The sequence below is a fragment of the Nicotiana sylvestris genome, chromosome 4 (assembly GCF_000393655.2).
Source record: "Nicotiana sylvestris chromosome 4, ASM39365v2, whole genome shotgun sequence".
In the NCBI taxonomy this organism is placed as follows: domain Eukaryota; kingdom Viridiplantae; phylum Streptophyta; class Magnoliopsida; order Solanales; family Solanaceae; genus Nicotiana; species Nicotiana sylvestris.
This window is the reverse complement of record NC_091060.1, coordinates 33,585,828-33,609,024: the sequence shown is the minus strand read 5'-3', so window position 1 is coordinate 33,609,024 and position 23,197 is coordinate 33,585,828. Positions and strand designations below refer to the sequence as shown.

The window sequence follows — 23,197 nt, the reverse complement described above, 5'->3', positions numbered from 1 at the left end:
AGTTTTGGACATTGTAGCTTATCTTCATTTACCATCCTCCTGCTCGATACATCAAGTTCCTAGAAATCAGAACTCTCGATGTTACCACTGTCAAGAGCATTGTTTGCAAGGTGATCTGCTAGTTTGTTTCCCCCTATAAATATATGGGATATTTTGAAATTACACCTCTCTTTGAGACTATTGATTTCCTATACTGCATCTACAATATTCCAAGGTGGTTTCCACAGTCCATCTATAATGTTTTTAAGCATCAATGAGTCTGTCTATAGCCAAATGTTGCTGAAGTTCATTGCTCTACACATTCTCATTGCCTCTACTAATGCTGTCGCCTCTACTTCATTATTAGATCCCTCCTTTATTTCTCTTCTTGTTGCATATCTGATATCTCCAAATTCATCCCTGAGAACTATCCCAATTGCACTCCTGCCAGGATTCCCTCTTGATGCCCCATCTGTATTGGCATTGATCCAACCATTACTTGGCTGCTCCCATAACACCTTTTCCCACCTCAATTTAGGAACATAATTCTCTAAAGTATGCAGTAAGTCTTGCCATTTATGAGGTACGTAAATGCCTGGTTTCCTGAGTTTCACTAGAGCTTGAATTGTGGGTGAAACTTGATAAATTACCCTGTTGACACATACAACATCCCCATATTTCAGTGAATTCCTCCTTTTCCATAGCTCCCAAACAATACACGCTGGCAGTGCTTGCATGATAGGCTTCAATCTAGGTACAACTGGTGTTGTCCAACACTTTGTAATTGCTTGTTGTAATGATAACACTTGTAATGCAATTCCTGCTCTCCTCAGGAAGTAATTCCAAACACTCCTAGTTGCGTTGGATGTGAAGAACAAATGTATTAACGACTCCTCCTTAGGATCAGCACAGCACCAACATTTAGATGGCATAGAGTATCCTATTTTCCACAAGAAATCATCAAGTGACAGCTTGGCTTTCCACAACTTCCACAGGAAGAAGGATATCTTGAAAGGTAAGCCTTTGACCCATATCATCTTGTAAGCTAATCTTGGGTTGTCTCTTCTTCGCAGGTAATCCCATGCAGACTTCACTGAAAAATGACCTCTTGTTTCAAGCATCCAGAATGGTGTATCTAACTCTGCACATTCGTTTGGTGGTCTAATATTCTGCATAATGTGGTTTGCCACAATCTTCAGGTAAAGTCTGAAATATTTTTTCCAAGTTCCACATACCATTTTTAACTAGATCATTGACATTGTGAATATCCTCATCGATACCAAACTCTGCAGACACTTGGAAATATAAGGCTCCCAGCTAAGTCCAATTGTCGAACCAGAATTGAGCTGATCCCATTCTCTGTTTCCAGTAGATTTGATGCTCAATCAAGTCCCTACATTCTAGCATTTTTCTCCACATGTGGGATCCATGCTTCCAAGGTACAATTACTGGATTTAGTTTCTTGCAGTACTTTTGACTAATAAATGCACTCCATAAACTAGGCTTTGTCTTGAAATTCCACCACAATTTACAGAATAGTGCATTGGATACATCATGTAGGGACCTGAAGCCTATGTCTCCCTCCTCATAAGGCATACAAAGGTTAGTCCACGATGACCAATGTCTAGAGTTGCATCCCACATTGCTGCACCAGAAGAATTTGGCAGAAATGCTATGTAACTTATTGATCACATAAATTGGTGGATTAACTGTTGACAACATATGAATTGGGATACTCTGCATGACATTTGCGATCAATACAGCTCTGCCTCCTACAAATAGGAGTTTGCCTTTCCACGACTGCAGTTTGTCGATGACCTTAATGATTAATCCTTGGTAATAGTCACTCCTTGTTCTTGCATAAACAATAGGGCAACCAAGATAGGTCATAGGGAAACATTGTCTTCCTATACCTGTAATCCTTTCAACCTTGTTAATAACCTCATTATTCATTAAATGATGTAGGTATATGGCAGATTTGGCTTTGTTCACCAGTTGACCAGACGATGATTCATAAGTTTGCAAAACTTCCATGACAAGTCTCAGTGAAGTTTCATCAGATGAGGAGAAAATGATTGTATCATCAGCGTATGATAGATGATTTATTTTTGGGCTCCATTTTGGCATTCCAAATCCACAGAAATACAGGTTAGTGTGTAGTGAATTCAATTCCCGAGATATTACTTCTGCTGGTAGAATGAATAGGGTTGGTGACAAAGGGTCACGCTGCTTAACTCCCCTCGAAGATTTGAAGAAACCATTTGGCTGCCCATTTATAAGAATAGAGTACCAATTATTCCAAATCAAATCAAAGATCAATCCAATAAACGCTTCAGGAAATCCCATCTTCCTTAGCATTTTGGTCAGGAATAGCCATGATAGCCTATTGTAAGCTTTTGTCATGTTGAGCTTAATCACAACATTTGGGCCTGCTTTTGTTCTCAACCTAATATCCGTAATGATTTCTTGAGTTAACAGTACATTCTCAACTATACTTCTTCCCTTCACAAAACCTGCCTGTTCTTGTGAGATTAAGTTTGGTAAAAATTCAACCAACCTTTCATGAATAACCCTCGAGAAAATCATGTTAACAAAGTTGCTGAGACTGATTGGTCTCATGTCTGCAAAGGTCATAACTTCTTTTTTCTTTGGTAATAAAACCAGGTTTGTGTGTGTCACACTCTTTGGCAATTGCTGACTGCAAAAGAAAGCCTTGACCATGCCTACTACATATTCTTCAATGATTTCCCAGCATGTTTGGTAAAAGGCTCCAGTGAAGCCATCCGGTCCACCTGCTGAGTCCCCATTCAACCCCATAACTGCTCTCTTCACTTCTTCATTGGAAGGCAAAGCCATCAATCTTTCATGTTGATCACTATCTACCATTGAAGGTACATGATTTAGAATATCAAAAGCATTAGGAACTTCGCTCTCAGTAAATTGATCGTTGTAGAACTTTAGTGCTTATTCTGCTATTAAGTAATCTTCTTCAATCCAGTTACCAAGGCTATTCTGGATCCTTGATAATTTCAGTCTCTTCCTTCTCCCATTAACTTGAGCATGGAAGAATTTAGTGTTTCTATCGCCAACTTTGAACCATAACATGCTAGCTTTTTGTCTCCAAAATGCTTCTTCTAATGCAAGATATTTAATCATTTCAGCTTGTACCTGTTGTAATCTTTGTCTGTTCATCTGTGTAGGATTGACTTCAAATTGCCTTTCATGAACCAAGACCACCTCCTCCAGGCTTGCAATCTTCTGGAATATATCCCCATATGTAGCTCTGCTCCAGGTAGATAGTGCTTTCTTAAGGTTCTTTAACTTGTAGTTAAAAATGCAGAAATGGTTAGCACTAAAATCAGCATTCTAATTCTCCTTTACTACATCTTTGAAGGATTCATGCTTAGTCCAGAAGTTAAGAAATCTGAATGACTTCTTAATTGGAGGAGTTTCTATATCACATTTCAGCAGCATTGGGCAATGATCAGACCCAATTTCGGATAGGTGAGTTACCTCCAATCCAGGAAAGGTCTGTTGCAATTCATGATTGCCAAAACATCTGTCCAATCTTTTAAAAATACAGTCTTCCTCTGATCTTCCATTTCACCATGTAAATATGCTTCCTTTTAATCCTAAATTTGTCAAGTTGCAGGTATTAATGTAGTGCCTAAAGTTATCTACTTCAATGAGAGAAACTGGTAAGCCTCCAAATTTCTCTTCCTCATCATATATCACATTAAAGTTGCCTCCAACTAGCCATGGTACTGTCATATCTGATGCCATTGCATACAAAGAATCCCATAGTTCAATTCTTTCAATGCGATCACATTTAGCATAAACTAGTGTAAGGATGAGCTCAACATGTGTTTCAGTGTGCGTTAATCTCAAAGTCAGCTGTTGAGTCATGTTATATAGAATAGTAACCTCAAATATTTCATCAATAAAAGCCCAAATCTTGTTTGATACATTCACCACAGCCTGTGCCAAACCAATTCTTGCTCTATACCTCTCCATTTTGTGAGACTGTTGCATAGGCTCACGGATTCCTATGAACTCAAAGTGATGTTTTCTGTGCATTGTAATCAGCCTTTCAAATGCTTGCATTGTATTTACTGACCTGACATTCCATATAATTGCATCCATTAAATGTTTTGGGGTTTGGATAGTGTTCTCCTTGTTTGTACTCCACTTGCTGGGACAGTAGAAGTCTGTTTTGACTGTTTCTTTTTTCCTTTTGTTGCAAATTTTACAATATCAATAAGCCATGGCGACAGATCACCCTGCTTGGCAACATTAAGGAAATTTTGTGTAGTGGATTCCTCATCCATGTCTCTACCTTTAAGTTCTGCGTGTCCAACTTGGTCATGTGCTTCTATTGCTTCTTTGATGTCACAACATCATATGCCTGATTGGTAAGTTCAACATCTTTTTCCTGATTAGTAAGTTCAACAGCTTTTTCCTCATGTTCATTGGTCAACAGCTGTATATTGTTCGATGGAACAACACTTCCTACTACATCCTTCACTGTGCTCAATAGTACAAGCACTTCTTGGTTCCTATCTTAAGATTTAATTACGTTTATAATTAAAAAATTGATTCCAATATTTTTAATTTAATATTTATACATTATTAATTAATTTAGTACTTTCAATTTGTTTTCAGAAATTATTTTACTATTTTTTATAAAATAAAAGGGAGAAAATGGCTTTTTAAATACCGGCCCAATTTTATTTCAATTTTAGCCTAAAATCAGCCCCAATTAACCCCAATTTCAAATTCAAATGGTCCAGCCCAATTCCTAAAATAACCGGGCCCTAACCCGCTTATACAACCCACCCAATTTCCCCTTTTAATCCAGGTCGTTGATCATTTTGATCAACGGCCAGAATTTCCCCTTTCCTTTTTTAATTCCCAAACACCCCGAACCCTATCCCATTTCTCACCAACTGCCACATTTGAATCCTCTCATCTCTCAAACTCTCTCAAACCTTCCCCTAACCCTAGCAGCCACTCATCATCCTCACCTCAAAACCCACCGGAATCCATGGCTTCTCAAGCCATGGAAACCTTATACTCACCTCCCTTTGATCTTATAAACTTGGTCCTTGAAGATTCGAGGTCTAAACTCGAACGTTTTCGTCCAGATCTTCGCCGATTCAATGTTCTACATCCATCTCCGGCTTTGCTCTGGCGTATCCTGGTCTTATGCGCCTGCTTCTGACTTCTTCGACTCAGATCGGAGACCTTTTCAAAGCCTTTCTCATTGTAGGGTTCTTTTGAAACCCTAACCCTTCGAGGTTTTCTCTGATTTTATCTTAGATTTATTCTATATTTGTGCTCTACTTGAGTTTTTAAACGTTTTCCCCAACTTTTATTTCAAAAATTACTTCTTTCTGATTTAGGGTTTCTAAGAATGCTTAAAATGTTTCTCCAACTCTTCTTTTCCTTTCTTTGTGTATATTTGTCATGCATGTGCTTCTACTACTTTCTTATGCTATACATGTTCTTCTGTGCTTTGTTTTTCTACTGTGTTTTATACCATGCTCGCATGCTTATCTTGTTGTATTTTCCTATATGATCTTTTGCTATGCTTTTCCAGTATTTTTGTGTTCTTCTACTATATGTGTTTCCTACTAAGTTCTTAAGTTTTGTTTGCCTTCTACTGAACTTTGTCTGAGTTCTTCTAAAAGACCTATTTAAACATGTATCTTCTACGGTTTTCTTAAGTGTTATACCATCTCTTTTCTCCTATGAACCTTGGCTAAGTTCCTTCTGAAAAGTACTTTCTTCTGCTATATCTCCTATTGGTTTCCCAAGTGTTATTGCTTTTTCTTCTACTGAACCCTGTTTAAGTCCCTTCGAAAAGGTTTTCTTAAACACGTTTCTTTTACTGTCGTGACTATTCTCTCATTATGCTCCTACAATCTGTCTGCTTTGAATGTTATTTGTATTTGTCTGTCTTCTCATGAGATTCTGAAAAGAAATCTCTAAGCCTGTTACCTCCTCATCTATGTATTCGACTCGAGTCGGAAACCCTAAAATTTGGGGGTTTCCTCCGAGTTTGGTCATATGATCAAACTAGGGTTCTGTTTGAGGACCTTGACTCTTTTAGACTTATTTCTGGGTCTATGAACTAAGTGTGAACTTCTTTTGTTTGCACACAATTTTGATTCTCCTACACTAGACTCTTCTATTGAATAACATGACAAATTTCTTCATGTTTAACGTGTCTGTGTGCTTTTATATATGAGGAATCTTTCTTCAAAAATGTTTTTCAACTTGTGATTGATTAGAAATTCCTTTTAATAAGTTTAATTGATTGGTATTGATTTTCCTTAAGTCGAAATCCATCCCATCTTTCTGACCTGGTTCATTCATACGAAATCCTCAATTTCTGATTTACTAGATGTTAACTGATTTCCTTTTCTTATTTGCAAAAACCATGTACTATCAATACTTTGTCCTTAAATAAATCTCTATGTATTTACCCCTCTTGTACTTCTCTAGAAAAGTTTTGATTGACCCGTTTCCTTAAATATTTTGCCCGTTTGAAATCAGAATCCCTTAATTAAAGAGAGAGTTTGTGTTATTGATTTCCAAACTATTTTCTTACCTATTTCTACTTGCTTTCTGCACTATAAAAGGGCACGAACCTTCTGCACTTTGAGACACCTTCAATTCAATACGTTTACACTTCAGACTTCACAATTCTCTACTAAACTCATAGCATTCTGATTGCTCGTTTACACTTTGGCTTTACAAGACTACTGCTTTCTCTTTGTTTGTTTTCTCTGAAACTGGTATGTCCTAATTTTAGTTTCAACATCCCCAATGTGTTTACTTAAAGTTTTTATATCCATGGTTACTTTACTGCTTATGTAGAGTTCAATATTTAACTTAACATGCCTATGTTCTACTGCCTGTTTCTACTATGAATCTTTGTTCCCTACCCCATTAACCCTATGTGTTTATAAGTGGTGACTTAGGGCATGGAAACATTAGTTGTTGCTCATGACCTATGTTTTGAATCCGTGAGGTCCTAACCTCTAACAGGCTAGAGGGTGTGCCAGCATATCCCATTGTTGAGTATGCCCATCAGTCTGCTTTTCTTGTGTTCTTGCAAATTCCCTACTCCCCTATACCCCTCTAGGCACCAATTTCAAGTTATTCCCCTCTTCCATTTCCTTTTTTTTCCAGAATTTCACTCCTGCACTTGCACTTTTTTTTATCTTCTAAGTTCTACTCCCCCTCTTGTGAGTCGTACCTTGGGACCTTGAGTTCCCTCTAAACTTGAACACTTGAGGGCTGGCCCTTCCACACTACACTATATCCTAATCTGGTTACACATTTGGGTGTGAGCACTACCCGAAGTCACTATGAGGCTCTTAGGGAACTCTGACACATCCAAATGAGAGAAAGGATTTGGTTCATGATCTCTTGAAGATGGTTCATCTCATACTTCAGACATGGAGTCTGAATTAGGCTCCCCTTGGATGTACTTTAATTGCTAATGTAATTTTGCTTTTCTTATTCATTCGGGGTTGTAATAACTTGTAATAAACGATTGGGGATGGCTAGTGAAAAAGAGAGGGAATAAATGTATGCAAAGGGTAGATAACTTGCCTATAAGTTTACTAATTTTTGCATTCACATAGATTTCCTGCCTATATGTTTACTAATTTCTGCATTCACATAGATATCCTGCCTATAGGTTTATTAATTTCTGCATTTACATCCTGTCTACAGTTTACTTATGAATTTCTGCATATCATGTAGACATCTTGCCTATAAGAGTTTCTTTCTGAATCTATGCACTCACATATAGAAATCATGCCTATAGAATTTTGCATTCGCATATAGACACCGGGACTATTAGAACTTCTGCATTCTCATCTTTAGATAACATGTCTATAAGAATTTCTGCATAGATACCATGGCTATAGGATGAACATGCATGTAGATAATATGCCTATACGACCTTTCTGATTCTTTCATACTCCCCTCTCATTAGGCAAGCATAATTGTAGGCCTTAATAATTAGTGTAAGTAGATATCACGTTCGTAATAAAATACAACACCTAGACAACATGTTTCTGCACTTCTCTATAATAGTGTTTTAAGTTAACAAACACTTAGAAAGCATGCCTATATGGGTTCTAATCAAAATTTGAATTGCCTCACTCCAATTCAAACCCAATTCCCGAAGGGGAACGAGTTGTCCTCCCAAATGTCCTAAACCAGATTTCGCGAAAAAAAAGGGGGCGCGACAGCATGGCGACTCTGCTGGGGATATACTTTTAGACTTTTACCATTTCAAGCTATTACTGTGACTTTATATTTCTTATGTGCCTTATTTGTTTGATACCTTTAAGAATTTAATTCCCCCTTCTACTGCAAAAACTAACTTGTCTCTTGTTTCTTTCCTTTGTTTTTTTCCATTGCTTTCCCTTACTACACTCCTTTATTATTGTTTTAAATTATTGTAATTATCACTTTATGACCGTGCAAATACGTGACAACTTGTTTTAGTTATTGCATAAGCATGCTTTCAACATCATATTCCACTTGTGCCAAACAAAGACCATATCAACGCTTATAATGAGTGGTTGCACTCTCCCGATATTATCACCCTTATATTCGGCAAAGGCGTATTTGCGGTAAAATCAGTCGATCAACGGTGTAGTCGATGGTTCTGTGCCTTTCCCTCTTGAGTTGTCCGCTCAAAGGTACTAGTCTAAAACCCCCATAGAAACTTTACTCTGTTTAATTGTGCATGCATCATGGTCAAACCTAGCCGAGTCAATTATGTTGTCTGCATAATGACTCTTTAAGATAACCTTATCCAAAGTCCACTGGCTTTCCCAAAAACCCAAACGACACTATTGTGAGCACGTGATTTTTGCTTCACGGAAACTACTCCAAAAGAAATAAAAAAAAAATAAAACAAATGCCCTTTAGGTACAACTTTAAGAATTTGCGTGGCACCTTTGGATAATTGTTTGTATTTTTGTCAGTGAATGTTTATCTTGTTTTAATTAATTAAAAATACAAACATATATGTTGCATGCACATTTAGGATTTAATTGTGCACTTAGTAATTAACTGAACTATGTTTTGTTTTTAAAAGAAAGAAAATCACAAAATATGTATTTGTTGCATTTTTGTCGTTTTATTGTCCAATTGTGTGATTTTGTTTTTTTATTAATATTTAATCTTGTGTCAATTATTATCTAGGTTTAATTAATATTTTTAATTTAATTTTGGTTTTACAACTTATTTTAGAATTTTTGGTAATTAGGAATTAAAAAGGAAAATAATAGAAAAGAAAAACAAGTGAAATAAGAAACACATTCGGAACTAGGCCATTTTTTGGACCCAAAATCAGGCCTAAAACGCCCCATTTACCTGGTCCAATATGCCTGATCTCTCAGATGACTCAAACGACGCTGTTTAGGCATCTCAAATCTGAACCGTTGATCAAGCAGATCAAACGGTCCAGTTCAGCCCCAGCATTGGTTCAAACGACACCGTTTCAGGTGATTAAATCTGAACCATCCGTGGCTTTTGATCTAACGGTCCCAGGATTCCCCCATAACCCGATCCATTTCACCCCGGGTCGACCCAGTCTCGTAGCATGGCCAACGATGTCGTTTCCTATTAGTAAAATGATCCATGTCGTTGATCGTGACTGATCCAACGGCCAGGATTCGTTTCCCCTTCTGGTATATAAACCTAATACATTACCCGTCCCCTCCCCAAGACAAACCCCTCCCCCTTCGTCTCCAAGAACAAGAAACCAAACAACCCCTGAAACCCTAGCCGCCCTCATGCCCCATCGCCTGAAAGCCGGCGGCAACGATGCCGGTGACCACGAAATTCACACCACTGAACCTCCTAACCACCCTCAACACAGATCCCTACCCCTTTAACCTCGAATCATCCCGGTCTGTCTCGAATCTTCAATCGAAGATTCGAGCAAAACCGTAAACCTACCCAACCAGTCCCAAATTAACACCCCTAAGCCATCTGACCACCCTCGTTATGAATCCGTTAACCGTTTGCCTTGAATCAACCTCTAGCTTCTCGAATCTTCAATCGAAGATTCGAGAAAAACCCTAAACCTACCCCAACCGGTCCCAAACTCACACCACAGCACCCCCTGACCTCCCTCGTGCCCAAAATACCTTTGGCCTGGTTCGAATCTTGCTAGAACCGTTCGAACCCCCAAATGGAACCAAGACCCCTATAAAGACCAAACCTGGGTTTTGTCCGAAATTAAAGGAATTTGGGCATCTAATCGGCCTTAATCGAAGTGTTCTCCGTTGAGAACACTCGATTAAAGTCCGTTCGACCTCAAAAAGTTCGAGTCAAGAGTTCGACCTGGGTTCGTCTAATTTCGGTTTTGTTAAGGCATTTTTTTCCTCCTTTCTTTCTTGTTCTATTTTGTCACGGTTAATTGTGTTTAGTTTAGTTATAATCTAGTTTTGTTCATTGCTCCTTCTTCTTTTCCAATCCGACCTTTTATTTGGTCGAGTCTGCTTCTGTTCATGGTCGAATATATGTATTTAGCCTTGTAATTTGTTAGTTTATAAGTTCCCTGTTTTTGTTAATACCACTCGAATCACTTGTTGGTCTGTTTATTCCGATTGTTTGTTGTTAACTGCTAAATGTTATAGCCTGTGTAATAAATTGAATAAGCGTTGTCGATTAGTCTTTTAGGCTTGAATGATATGTTAACATATAATAGTTCAACCTTTGGTTCATGCCAGTATGTTTACCATCCTGCATCTTGTATATACTTGAATTAGAGTTGCGTTTGCTCATTCCCTGTATTTGGTTTGACCTCATGTTCTTTATAGTTGTTCGCATGAACCTCCTTCCTTTATTCATACTGCTTCAATTTCGGCTTGTATTATTGAATCCCTGCTCAATCACTAGATCTGAGTTGATTAGGATTGGTTCCCAATGTGATCAACTCATTCCCTTTGATTGATGCCATGTTTGAAATGATCTGGTCTTCTGTTTTGAATCACTGTGTGAATTTGATAGTGGTAATTGGTTTATAGCTGTAATGATTTAGTGATAAATTAGAAAATAGTTGTTAGGGTTACCACTTATAGAGTTTTAATAACAGATCAATGAATCTTAGGACAGGGCTGTAATACCGTGGGGTTAAGGGGGTAATTTTGGGATTTAATAGGTCAGCAAATGGACTAACTTAAGGGTCTGTTCAGTGGATAATAGATACCATTAGTTTAATATCAATGGGGAACATAACATGATAGTATGATAGTTAATAGGAATACTATAATAACCCATAGTTTTGATTGAAACAATAGGGAACAAGGCATGCAAGTGTGGGGAACCAAATAGCTTCAAACAAGAAGATATTAAGTAATGGGATTCAAAGGGGGATGGGCAGAAAATCTGATACTTTCAAGGCACAGAGGGCATGCCTGTTTTTGGGTTATAAATAGAGTCATTTTATACAGATTCGAGGGCTGGTTTTTTTTTGGCAGAGAAATATTAGTTTTTCTTTCTGTTTTTTTCAGAGAGTCTAGGCTGGATTTTTAACAGTTAAGAGTTCAGTAATTTGAGAAAAAAAATAGGCTGGTTTTAATCCTAAAAAGTTTAGTGTTTGAGAGCTAAGAAACTAAAAAGTGAGGTCTTTTCTGTACTACTGAATATAAGAACTAGTATTGTTACTGTTTCATTGGTGTTGCTGGTTGGTATTTCTGGGGTTTTAAGTGGTTTTTCCTAAGTTTGCTATTGGTTATTTGCTACTGTTTCATTGGGTGTTGCTGGAATTCTACTGGTCTTTTTAAATCTGTTACTGGGTTGTTCTATTACTGTGTTGCTGGTTATTGCTATTGTTGTTTGCTACTGCTCTTCTGATCCTCCTTTTCTTCTTCTATTGTCTATTACTAGGTACACTTTCGAATCACACTGTGATGTAGCTGTGAGATGTAAAAGTGAAAAGAAAAATGCTCGAGTAGTGTAGTACTTAGTGCATCTGGAATTTAGTATATAAATAATAAGTTGTATAGTCTATCGTTATAACTCCATGAAGAATGTGGACTGTGGAGTTTGTATCTGATAAGGACTGTATTGGACCATTAACTTGACTTTCTTAGTTGTAAATTTAGTAGTTTAATACCAACTTTAGTATCATAGAATTAAAGATAAAACTTCCAAGTTAACTGTGCTTTTCCCGAATAGTTAAGCATGCCCATTATTGTCAAACTGTTTAGTTAAATAAGTGGAATAAGATGAAGATAGCATGAGTTTGTTCTATTGAACCTGACTGTATAAATGTGTTAGTTTCACTAGCTATGAAGGTTTTAATATTGTCAACAGTAGGTAGATAATGATTGTTGGCAGCCCATTTGCTCGAAAAGTTGAAATATTGGGTTTGGTTTTATCATGTAAAGCAACTCTCAATAGCCTGTGTATGTTAAATCAGACTCGAATCTGCTTCTGTGAGTCGAACACTGAACTTGGCCTGAATAACGCATGAAATCTGGTCGTAGGAAACGGGCTCGATCACAAGACCATCCTTAAAAATTGTACAATAAAGTTAAGTAACAATTGGTTGGGACCTTCATTTTGTGTTTAGAGACGAACTTAATAGAAAAAATGTTGTCACTTTAGGATCGTCATTTTAAAATAAATGAGATGAGCCTCGCCAAATAAAACGCACAGTTTGCGGGGCCCTCACAAATGTGAGTATTAATTACTTAGAACTCGGGATCGGCCGCTTAGCGAACTTCACGGCCATTTCCCAAAATAACCATGCGTTAGTCTCTTTAGGCGCGTACTTTAAATAACATTACCTTCTTAAACCCGGGTGCACATTTATGTGACCCAATTCCAAATCTCAACGAAGTCGAAATGTGTCGCTAATCACAGGTACATTGATTGTGACATGGTTCGAGATGCATTTACACGAAGTTGCAAATTATTTTTTTTTAAATAATAATAATAATAATAATAATAATGAGACGAGCCTCGAAAAGCAAAAATACACAAGCTGCGGGGCCCTCTATACGTGTTGGTAAAATTACTTAGACTTCGGGATGGGCCGTTTAGCAAAGTTTCACGGCCTTACCCAAAATAATGATACGTTAGTCGCTTTAGCCGCGCCTTTAATAATTTACTTTCTTAAACTCGGTGCTCATTTATGTGACCCAAATCCATATCTCATCGGAGTCGAAATGCGTCAATAACCACGGGTGCATTGATGTGACGTGGTTCGAGACGTGTTTTCGCGACATTGCAATTCTCTCTTATAATAACAACAATGAAAGCGGGAAAGAGTTAAAATTGGCACACAGGTCCAACATGTAGAAAATCAGATAAATGAGCCGAATATGACAGTCGAGCGACCGTGCTAGAACCACGGAACTCGGGAATGCCTAACACGTTCTCTCGGGTTAACAGAATTCCCTACTCGAATTTATGGTTCGCGGACTGTAATATAGAGTCAATATTTTCCTCGATTCGGGATTCAACCGGTGACATGGGATACCATAAATCTCCCAAGTGGCGACTCTGAAATAAATAAACAAATCCCGTTTCGATTGTCCTTTATTTGGAAAAACTTCCTCTGCGCCCCTGCGGGCGCGGGTAAAAATGAGGCGTAATAGCTCTGGCGACTATGCTGGGGATTGACTCCAACCCAGAATCTCTGGTTTAGGGTTCAAGAATTCGAGCTTAAAATAATTGTTATATTTGGCTTTATTTATTATCTGATTTTATTCACATGCTTGGGCCTAATGTGCTAAGTGCTGCTTTTACCGCTTTGATATTATCTGAACTGTATATAAACTGTTACGAAATCCTTCTCTTCTCATCTCTGGGGATGTGCTTACTGGTTGAGACTCCCTATTCTGTTAGTGTCATACCTTGAAATGAGAAAGAGGCCGGACAAGTTACTAAGCCGGATGGCCTTTTGGTTCCCGGTACGTAGCCCCTTCCTCGACTCGAGTTGTCCGCTCGGGTACACACTCTAGAACAAATACCCATGGTATAAACCTAGAATAACTCAGCTTCATGCCGGATCCCTAGTATGAACGTTTGTTCGCATCACGTGCATTTGACTTTGTAGGCTCAACACAAGGGTTGGGTCTGTCTAGGACAGGTGTACCAAAATGACAAAAGATCATCCTGGTGCATCTTACTTGCTACTTGTGCATTTGTTTGCTTCGGACTTGCATGCTGACCGGTTTTTGAATATTTTCAGTAAAGAGAGATAGAGGTACGAGGGTTAAAGAGAGTTAATCGCCTGTTTTGAAAACAACCAGTGTCCAAATAGTGTCGAAACTCTGCCGAATTTTTAGAAAATGAAAAAAAGAAAAGAAAAAAGGGAAAAGATAATAGTTTTATTTGCCAATGAAAAGAGTCTTGTTTTCAAAAGAAGTTTGTTTTATTGGCCCGAACTACGCCAGTTTGATTCCCACAGGGTGTGAGATACGTAGGCAACCCCCATCGGGTCCAACTTCACTCTTTGCGAAAATAGGCAAAAGAACTAAAATTTTATTTGAAAATAATTAGGGCGACGCCATTTTTGCTAGAAATAGCCGAATGTCCCTAAAAGGGCGCCGGAAGGCTATTTTTGCAAGAACAACCGCCTGAGGTCATTTTTTAGGTTTTCACCGGTTAACTGAGGCAGCCTTAAAATCTTCGACCCCGAGGTGCTGAAAGGTCGTATTGGCGAAATTGGGTTTTATATTAAATGAAAAAAGAGAGAAAAGTGTCCATGTTATCTTAGAGTCGATTGAATCGTGATTTTTGCTTAACCACCCTAATAAATGTGCAGAATGAGCACGAGTCAGAATTTACATGTAACAATTGTGAACAAGATCCCTTTGGAGTTGCACATGTGGTGGGATGACTTGGTCGAATCCGGGCGCGACACAGTCAATCTATACCTGGGAGGCCTCACTGGGTTGCTGAAGATCAATCCTAGGGGGGATTTCATAAAGGCCTTGGTCGCATTCTGGGACCCGACTCTCAACGTATTTCACTTCTCGGATTTTGAACTTACCCCAACATTGGAAGAAATAGCCGGATACATCGGGGGTCCCAAGGTTCCTCTGAGACACCAGTACCTGATCGCTCCAAGGGCCGTAACCATACACAGGTTCCTAGACTCTTTAAAAATAAGCAGGGTGGTCCACAATCCAGACTTGGCAGCTGGTTTTTGTACATTGCGGTTTATATACAACAGATATGGCCACATAGGGGGGTTCAACAAGCCGGAAAACAAAATCTGTAGCAAAGGAAATCGCCTTAAGTGGGAAGAACATAAGTGTTTTACATTCATGGTAGCCTTTCTGGGACTCCTAGTGTTTCCTAGAAAAGACGAGAACATTGACATACGAGTATCTGGGGTTGTCAGCACTTTACTCACTCAGGCCAACAGCACCCTCGCACCCATGATAGTAGCTGAAATCTTCTGCGCTCTCACAACCTGCAAAGCCGGGGGAAACGTTTTTGAGGGGTGCAATGTGTTGCTGCAGATGTGGATGATTGAACACCTATTTCGTCGTCCTCAATTTATGAGTTATGGGTCGACAGAGAAAACATGCATAGAGGAATTTTCTACGAGGATTGACGGAATTAGCTTACCAGAAGGGGTCACCGAATGGATAGCATGCCTCCGTTCTGTCACTGCAAGCCAAATAGAGTGGACGTTTGGATTGCTACCTGTGGGTGAAATCATATATATGCCAGCCACTGGACCCCATTTCATTTTAATGGGACTCAGGAGTATTCAGCCCTATGCCCCATATCGAGTAGTTAGACAGTTGGGGGGATGCCAAATAGTTCCGAAAGATGAAGATCTTAGTGGCCAAGTAGTCGAGATCGGGCCTAACAGACAGTTTCCTGAAGTAACAGTCCGATAAATTTGGAGCGAGTGTGAATACTTAACAACAAATACATGTGTGTGTGATCGGTCCAAGGGTGAAGTTTCGCTAGGATACCTTGCTTGGTTTAGGAAAGAAATCGGGTTTGGGAGACCGGCCAAAAGACCCCATCTCCAGGAGTTCGTCAAGGCATCGCAAGAACAGTGGGATTGGTTGGCTAAAGAAGAGAGTTACAGGGCAGAAATAGGCAAGCTGAAGCAACAAATTAAAAACTTGGGATTTGAAAATAGTCTGCAAGTTGACGCCAATCAGGGAGAAAAGAACAAATTGGCCCAAGAAAATGAGGCGCTGAAAGCCCAAATCCGACAAATGAGGATAGATGCTGACAACCAACAAAGGAGTCGATCGAATGAGCGGTTAATAAAAGGGTTGAAAAAAGAAATCAGTGAGTGCCAGAATGATTTGAAGCAATCTGAGGGTACCATAGCATCAATCCAGCCACAATAGCCAAAAAGAACAAAAGAGCGCACCCAGTACTTACAGCAGGCAAGGAAAGATTATGAAAAGACCATTGTCAGTCTAAAAAGGAAGGTGACCACCCTAGAGAGCAAGGAGGCTAAAAAAGCCAAGGCTTTTGAAACCGAAAGTAGACACTGCTATAATCTAATGGCCTCGATGGAAGATGAAATACGGCAGTTACGGAAACAACATCTGCATGATTCTTGGGTTTTGAAGGCTAGAGGGGATCAAATAGAACGCCTACTCCTAGAGAAAGACCGAACCAGGGACAAGATTCTGACTATTGCTCATGATATTACCAGGAAATGTCGGGTGTGTGAAGACTTGACCCGCACTACTTTATTCTCGGCGGTGATGATATTTGTGAAGCAAATCATGTATGAATTGGAACAGCTGGAAAAGGACCTTACACCCAAGCATGCGGCGAGGCCGAATGATGCCCTGTGGGCATCCAAATTTAAAACTCTAATGTGTTCATAGTTCGAATCTGCATTTTTCTTTCTCTTAGAGTCTATTGTCTGTTAGAGTCTGTCTTTCTTTCGCATCAGAGTTTGTCAGTAGTTATTGAGTTCGTACTTGGTTTGGTTTCGAGTTTGTTATTTTCCTTTCCAAAAAGCGTCTGGTTTGTAATAGAATGTTTATTAATGAAAAATCAAAAATTTCCAAAAAATTATCTCTTTGCTTTTCACACTTATAGGACAGAACTACGCATGGTCTGATTCATGCGAGGACATCATACGTAGGAAATCTCTGTAGGATTCGACCACCACTAAAAAGAAAAAGGGAAAATGAAAAATAAATAAAGAAGGATAGTATAAAGGAAGCTTTAAAAAAGGGCACAATTATGAGAGGCCGGAATGACGCATGCAACTGAAGCAAATGCATGATGGAAATGGTTAATTGCCTAGGTGCATTGCATCCCAACGTGTAATTGCATGTGTTAAAACTCTAAAAACTAACGAGTTTGTTGATTTCCAGAGAATTCAAGCAGTTAGTTTATTTAGAGGATACTTGCACATTACCATTGCCAAACCAGATCAAAGGGACCAATACCGGAAATCATGTCTAGCCCAGATGTCGACACTAGTGTTGAGGTAGAGGAGTTGGACGTCTATAAAATGAAAGAGGAGATGCTCAAGCTTAAGCAACAGATGGCCGAAATGTACCAGGCCTGGTCCAAAGGGCAATCACCGCCAGCTTACCCAGTCAACCCGGCTTTTACCCCACCATTAGCTCAGTCTCAGGATCGTCCCGCCACCGATCCAGGCTTTCCCATTTATCAACACTACCATGGCACCACTTCTCATACGCCACAAGCTCCACCACCAAAATCAATTTTATACCCTCCTCCAATCACCCCTGTCTTTGTGGCATCTCCACCAACTGCACTCCATAAATCCCCGAGTGCACCTGTGTTCCAAGCTCAGGACAACCAGTATTATACCCCGGAGCTCACCTTCAAAGTGCCCGAAACCTATCCACATGATCCACATTCTGACCTACCAGGAAAAGCAGAAAAACCGGCCAGAAATCCTGAACAGGAAGAGATGTTCAGAAAAATGAAAAACATAGAACAATCCTTCAGGGATATGATAGGGTTAGGAGGTCAGGTGAGTGTAGCTTACAAAGACATGTTTTTGTTCCCAAATGTACAACTACCAGCAGGGATCAAAATGGACAAATTTGACTTGCACAATGGACACGGTGATCCGATGGCTCATTTGAGAGGTTTTTGCAATAAGATGAGGGGAGCCGGAGGAAAGGACGAATTGCTAATGGCTTACTTCAGTCAGAGTTTGAGCGGAGCACATTGAAGTGGTACACCCACCAAGATCACGGAAGATGGTATACATGGGACGATTTGGCCCAAGCATTCGCTTGTCACTTTCAATATAATCTTGAGATCATTCCGGACCGACTGTCCTTGACCAAACTGGAAAAGAAGCACAGTGAAAGCTTTAGAGAATATAGTTTCCGGTGGAGGGAGCAAGCATCAAGGGTAGATCCCCATCCCCCAATGAAAGAGAGCGAGATGGTTGATTACTTTTTGCAGGCTTTGGAGCGGACTTACTTTGGTCATCTTGTGTCCGCAATTGGCAAATCTTTTAATGAGGTTGTAAAAATGGGAGGCATGGTCGAGGAGGGGCTTAAGTCCAACAAAATCATGAGCTATTCAGCGATCAAGGCAACCACTCAGGCCATCCAAAGCGGCACTGGGGACTTGGGATGAAGAAGAAAGAAAATGTCGCGACTGTTGAGTCCGGAGCCTGGTTTGGATCTAAAGCTCCGTCACCCTACTATAGCCAACCACGACCCTACCACCAAAATTACCCCCATACTGCATATAGCCCTCCACAACATTACTACCCACCGCCAGATCCCCATTTTTCCGTCCATCATGCACAAACCTATACCCAAACTCCGACACACGCGCCATGGGGTGCGCAGGCTCCACAAAATCCATACCCAGCTCCACAAAACACATATCCATTCCCAAGGGCCTACAGAAATCCCCCCCGGACAGGTTTCTGACCAAACCCAGCCCTCAAGAATGAGAGGTCACAGAAGCAAAAGACTTTCACTCCACTGGGGGAATCATATACCAGTCTTTTCCATAGATTAAGGTAGTTGGGCATGTTGAATCCAATTGAGCCTAAAATGCCAAATCCTCCCCCTAGAAATCTTGACCACTCGGTGAGTTGTCAGTACTGTTCAGGGGTCCATGGGCATGATACAGAGAAGTGTTGGAAACTAAAAACAGATGTACAAGAGCTTATCGATACTCATCGGATTGAGGTTGAAGCCCCAGAAGCACCAAATATTAATCAGAATCCACTGCCAGCTCACTATGAGACACACATGATTGAGTTGATACACAAAGAGGGGGAGCCCAGGAAGCCCTCACAGAGGGTAATGATGATCCGTTCCAGTGAAACCAGCTCAAAGGAAAAAGTAACCAGTGGGGAATCAGTGGTCCAGTTAAGAGGGGTAGATGATGAGCCAGCTGTGGTAGCCGAGAGAGGGTCGTCGAGCCTTGTTGCAGTGAAACCCGAGAAAGCTAAAGTGGTAGTGCCAAGGGTTGCAAGTAAACCTATTGTGGTCGTGAAGGGTGCTCGCACAGAGCCTGTTATTATAAAACCGGTAACTCAGCTTCCAATGATCAACAACAAGGCTGTTCCTTGGAATTATGAATGGGTGATGGTGATTTACAAAGGGAAAGAAGTCAAAGGAGAAGTGTGTGAAGCCCAAGGTCTAACTCGTTCAGGAAGGTGTTTTGCTCCCGCAGAGTTAAGAAGGGCCAATCCAGTAGCAGCAAAGAATCCAGTTACCGAGGAAGAGGCGGAAGATTTTTTAAAGAAAATGAAGGCGCAAGATTACTCCATTGTGGAGCAGTTAAGGAAGACCCCGACACAAATCTCATTGTTATCCCTGTTGATCCATTCGGATGAGCACCGCTAGGTATTGATGAAGATTCTGAATGAAGCCCATGTTCCGGATAAGATCTCTGTGAACCACCTGGAGAAAATAGCAAACAAGATTTTTGAGGTCAACAGGGTCACTTTTTCGGATGATGAGTTGCCCTAGAGGGTACAAAACATAATAGAGCCCTCTATTTGACTGTGAAGTGTGAAGACTCGGTAGTCACTCGAGTACAGATTGATAATAGGTCCAGTTCCAATATCTGTCCTTTGACCACCTTGAACAAACTGAAGGTCGATGGTGACATAATTCACAAGAACAACATCTATGTTCGAGGGTTTGATGGTGGTGGTACAGCCACAGTGGGTGACATCATACTAGAATTAACAATTGGTCGGATCGAGTTCACCATGGAGTTTCAAGTGTTAGACGTGGCAGTGTCATATAATCTTATATTAGGGCAACCCTGGATCCACGCCGCCAAAGCAGTGCCTTCTACATTACATCAGATGGTCAAATTCGAGTTGGATAGGCAAGAGATTGTAGTGCACGGGGAAGACAATACAAGCACCGTAAATGATGCCATCGTACCCTTAATAGATACTAATGATGACAAGGGGCCGTGGGGTTTACCAGGTTTTCAATACGGCTTCAGTGGACAAAGTTCCTGAGGGTGAAATCATCCCACTTCCCAAAATAGCAGCTGCAACTATCATGGTAGCCTCGGAGATGTTGAAAAACGGGTTTGTGCCAGGCAAAGGTTTAGGGGCTGATCTTTAGGGTATTGTTCAACCGGTTTCTTTGCCCAAAAATCTGGATACCTTTGGGCTGGGGTTCAAGACCACAGTGGCGGATGTGAGACGGGCCCGCAAGTTGAAGAAAAGAGTCTGGGTCCTTCCTAAGCCAATCTCGCGCCTGTCCAGATCTTTTGTCAGGCCGAGCATCAAAAAGCAATTGCTGTCCAAGGTTACAGGGCCATGGATTGGTGCAGATTGAGACTTAAATGAAGGCTTTGAAAGATTATTCACCGAAATCAACATGGTAGAAGTTGGGGAGGGGTCCAGCAAGGCGGATGTGCAGTTTGTGGGGCCAAAGGCAAAAATCAACAATTGGATGGCTACTCCTTTTCCCATTCGGAGGGAGTCTTGGTAGTTGGCTCTGATTTTCCTTCCTGTTTTCTGGATTATTCTAGGATTGTAATCTAGATTCCTTTTATTTTGTTGTGTTCATCAAAGTGTGAAACCTTGTTATCCCGTAATTCAATAAAATAAAAAAGTTTCTTCTTCATTCCTTATTTAATTTTAATTTTGTTTTCTTCTTTTCTTTTTCTGTACAGTTCTCTTTATACTGGTTTTAATGACATGGCATGCATAAGGAATCCTCAGCCTAGTCTTAAAAATTAATCTGATTCCGAAATGATAGTTCAAGAAGTAGATTGTGATTACGAATCAGAATATGATTATGAGGGTGAAGCCTTCGAAGAAATTAGTAAGGAGTTGATTCACTTCAAAGAAAAATCCAAACCCAATTTGAATGATATACAAGCCGTCAATTTAGGGGACATGAACAACGTCTGAGAGACTAAAATAAGTATCCACCTCGAGCCAAAAATCCGGGAGGAGTTGATCAAAGCACTCATTGAGTACAAAGATGTTTTTGCGTGGTCGTATGACGACATGTCAGGTTTAAGCACTGATTTAGTGGTCCACAAATTGCCCACTGATCCAGTGTTCCCACCCGTGAAACAAAAGTTGAGGAAATTCAAAACTGATATGAGTGTAAAGATTAAAGAAGAAGTTACCAAGCAGTTGGATGCAAAGGTTATTCGGGTCACTCGATATCCTGTTTGGTTGGCCAATGTTGTGCCTGTGCCGAAGAAGGATGGCAAGATCAGAGTATGTGTCGATTACCGCAATCTCAACAAAGCAAGTCCAAAGGATAACTTCCCACTACCCAATATCCACATTTTGATCGATAATTATACCAAGCGTGAGATTGGATCTTTTGTGGATTGCTATGCCGGGTATCATCAGATTCTAATGGATGAAGAAGATGCAGAAAAGACGGCATTCATCACACCCTAGGGAACTTATTGCTATCGGGTAATGCCATTTGGTTTGAAGAATGCTGGGGCAACTTATATGAGGGCAATGACTACTATGTTTCATGATATGATACACAAGGAGATTGAGGTATATGTAGATGATGTGATCATAAAATCAAAGCATCAGGCCGACCACGTCGAGGATTTGAGGAAATTCTTCCAAAGACTTTGCAGGTACAACCTCAAGCTTAACCCCGCCAAGTGTGCATTTGGTGTTCCATCCGGAAAGCTGTTAGGATGCATAGTCAGCTGGCGAGGCATCGAGTTAGAGCCATCAAAGATCAAAGCCATACAAGATTTGCCCCCTCCGAGGAATAAGACTGAAGTGATGAGTCTGTTAGGAAGGTTGAACTACATCATCAGGTTTATTGCTCAACTCACGACAACTTGTGAGCCTATTTTCAAGTTGTTGAGGAAAGAAGTTGTGATCAGGTGGACTGATGAGTGTCAAGAAGTATTTGACAAGATAAAAGGTTACTTGACAAACCTACTTGTGCTGGTTCCGCCAGAACCAGGAAGACCTTTGATTCTTTACTTGACAGTCTTGGAAAATTCATTTCATTATGTACTTGGGCAGCATGACGTCACCGGTAGGAAGGAGAAAGCCATATATTATCTTAGCAAGAAGTTCACAGCTTATGAGGTTAAGTACACTCACCTGGAAAGGACGTGTTGCGCCCTAACTTGGGTGATACAAAAGTTGAAACATTATTTGTCATCCTACACTACTTACCTCATTTCACACTTGGATCCATTGAAGTATATCTTTCAAAAGCCTATGCCGACAGAAAGACTTGCAAAATGGCAGATTTTGCTAACAGAGTTTGACATAATCTATGTGACTCGGACTGCGATGAAAGCCCAGGCATTGGCCGATCATTTGGCCGAGAACCCGGTCGATGAAGAGTATGAGCCACTAAGGACTTATTTTCCTGATGAAGAGGTGATGTATATTGCTGAACTAGAATAGGCTGAAACACCAAACTGGAAACTTTTCTTTGATGGGGCTGCTAACATGAAAGGAGTTGGAATAGGAGCTGTGCTTATTTCTGAAACAGGGCATCACTATCCTGTTATGGCTCAGCTTCGATTTTATTGTACCAACAATATGGCTGAGTACGAAGCATGCATTTTGGGTTTAAGGTTAGCTGAAGACATGGATGTCCAGGAATTCTTGGTCTTGGGAGACTCGGACCTTCTGGTACATCAAATTCAAGGAGAATGGGAAACGCGAGATCTGAATCTCATACCATACCAACAATGCTTACACGATCTTTTCCAACGGTTTAGATCAGTAGAATTCAGG

At 40.2% G+C, this 23,197-nt stretch overlaps 1 protein-coding gene across 1 annotated transcript; it reads right to left on the bottom strand.

Annotated features, from left to right (window-relative positions):
• Positions 1-2,943: 2,943 nt before the first annotated feature.
• LOC104220099 (uncharacterized) lies at positions 2,944-4,122 on the bottom strand. The gene is made up of 2 exons (XM_009770913.2): positions 3,661-4,122; positions 2,944-3,300 (listed from the first exon to the last, which is right to left on the bottom strand). The coding sequence occupies exons 1-2, from the start codon at positions 4,120-4,122 to the stop codon at positions 2,944-2,946; spliced, it is 819 nt and encodes a 272-aa protein (XP_009769215.2).
• Positions 4,123-23,197: the final 19,075 nt, after the last annotated feature.

Bases quoted from the DNA above. Each gene is read 5' to 3' on its own strand.
- LOC104220099 (XM_009770913.2), bottom strand. From the start codon at position 4,122: ATGGATGCAATTATATGGAATGTCAGGTCAGTAAATACAATGCAAGCA. The intron at 3,301-3,660 runs GTAGATAACTTT...TTTAACTACAAG, and splicing joins TACCAGTTTCTCTCATTGAA to TTAAAGAACCTTAAGAAAGC.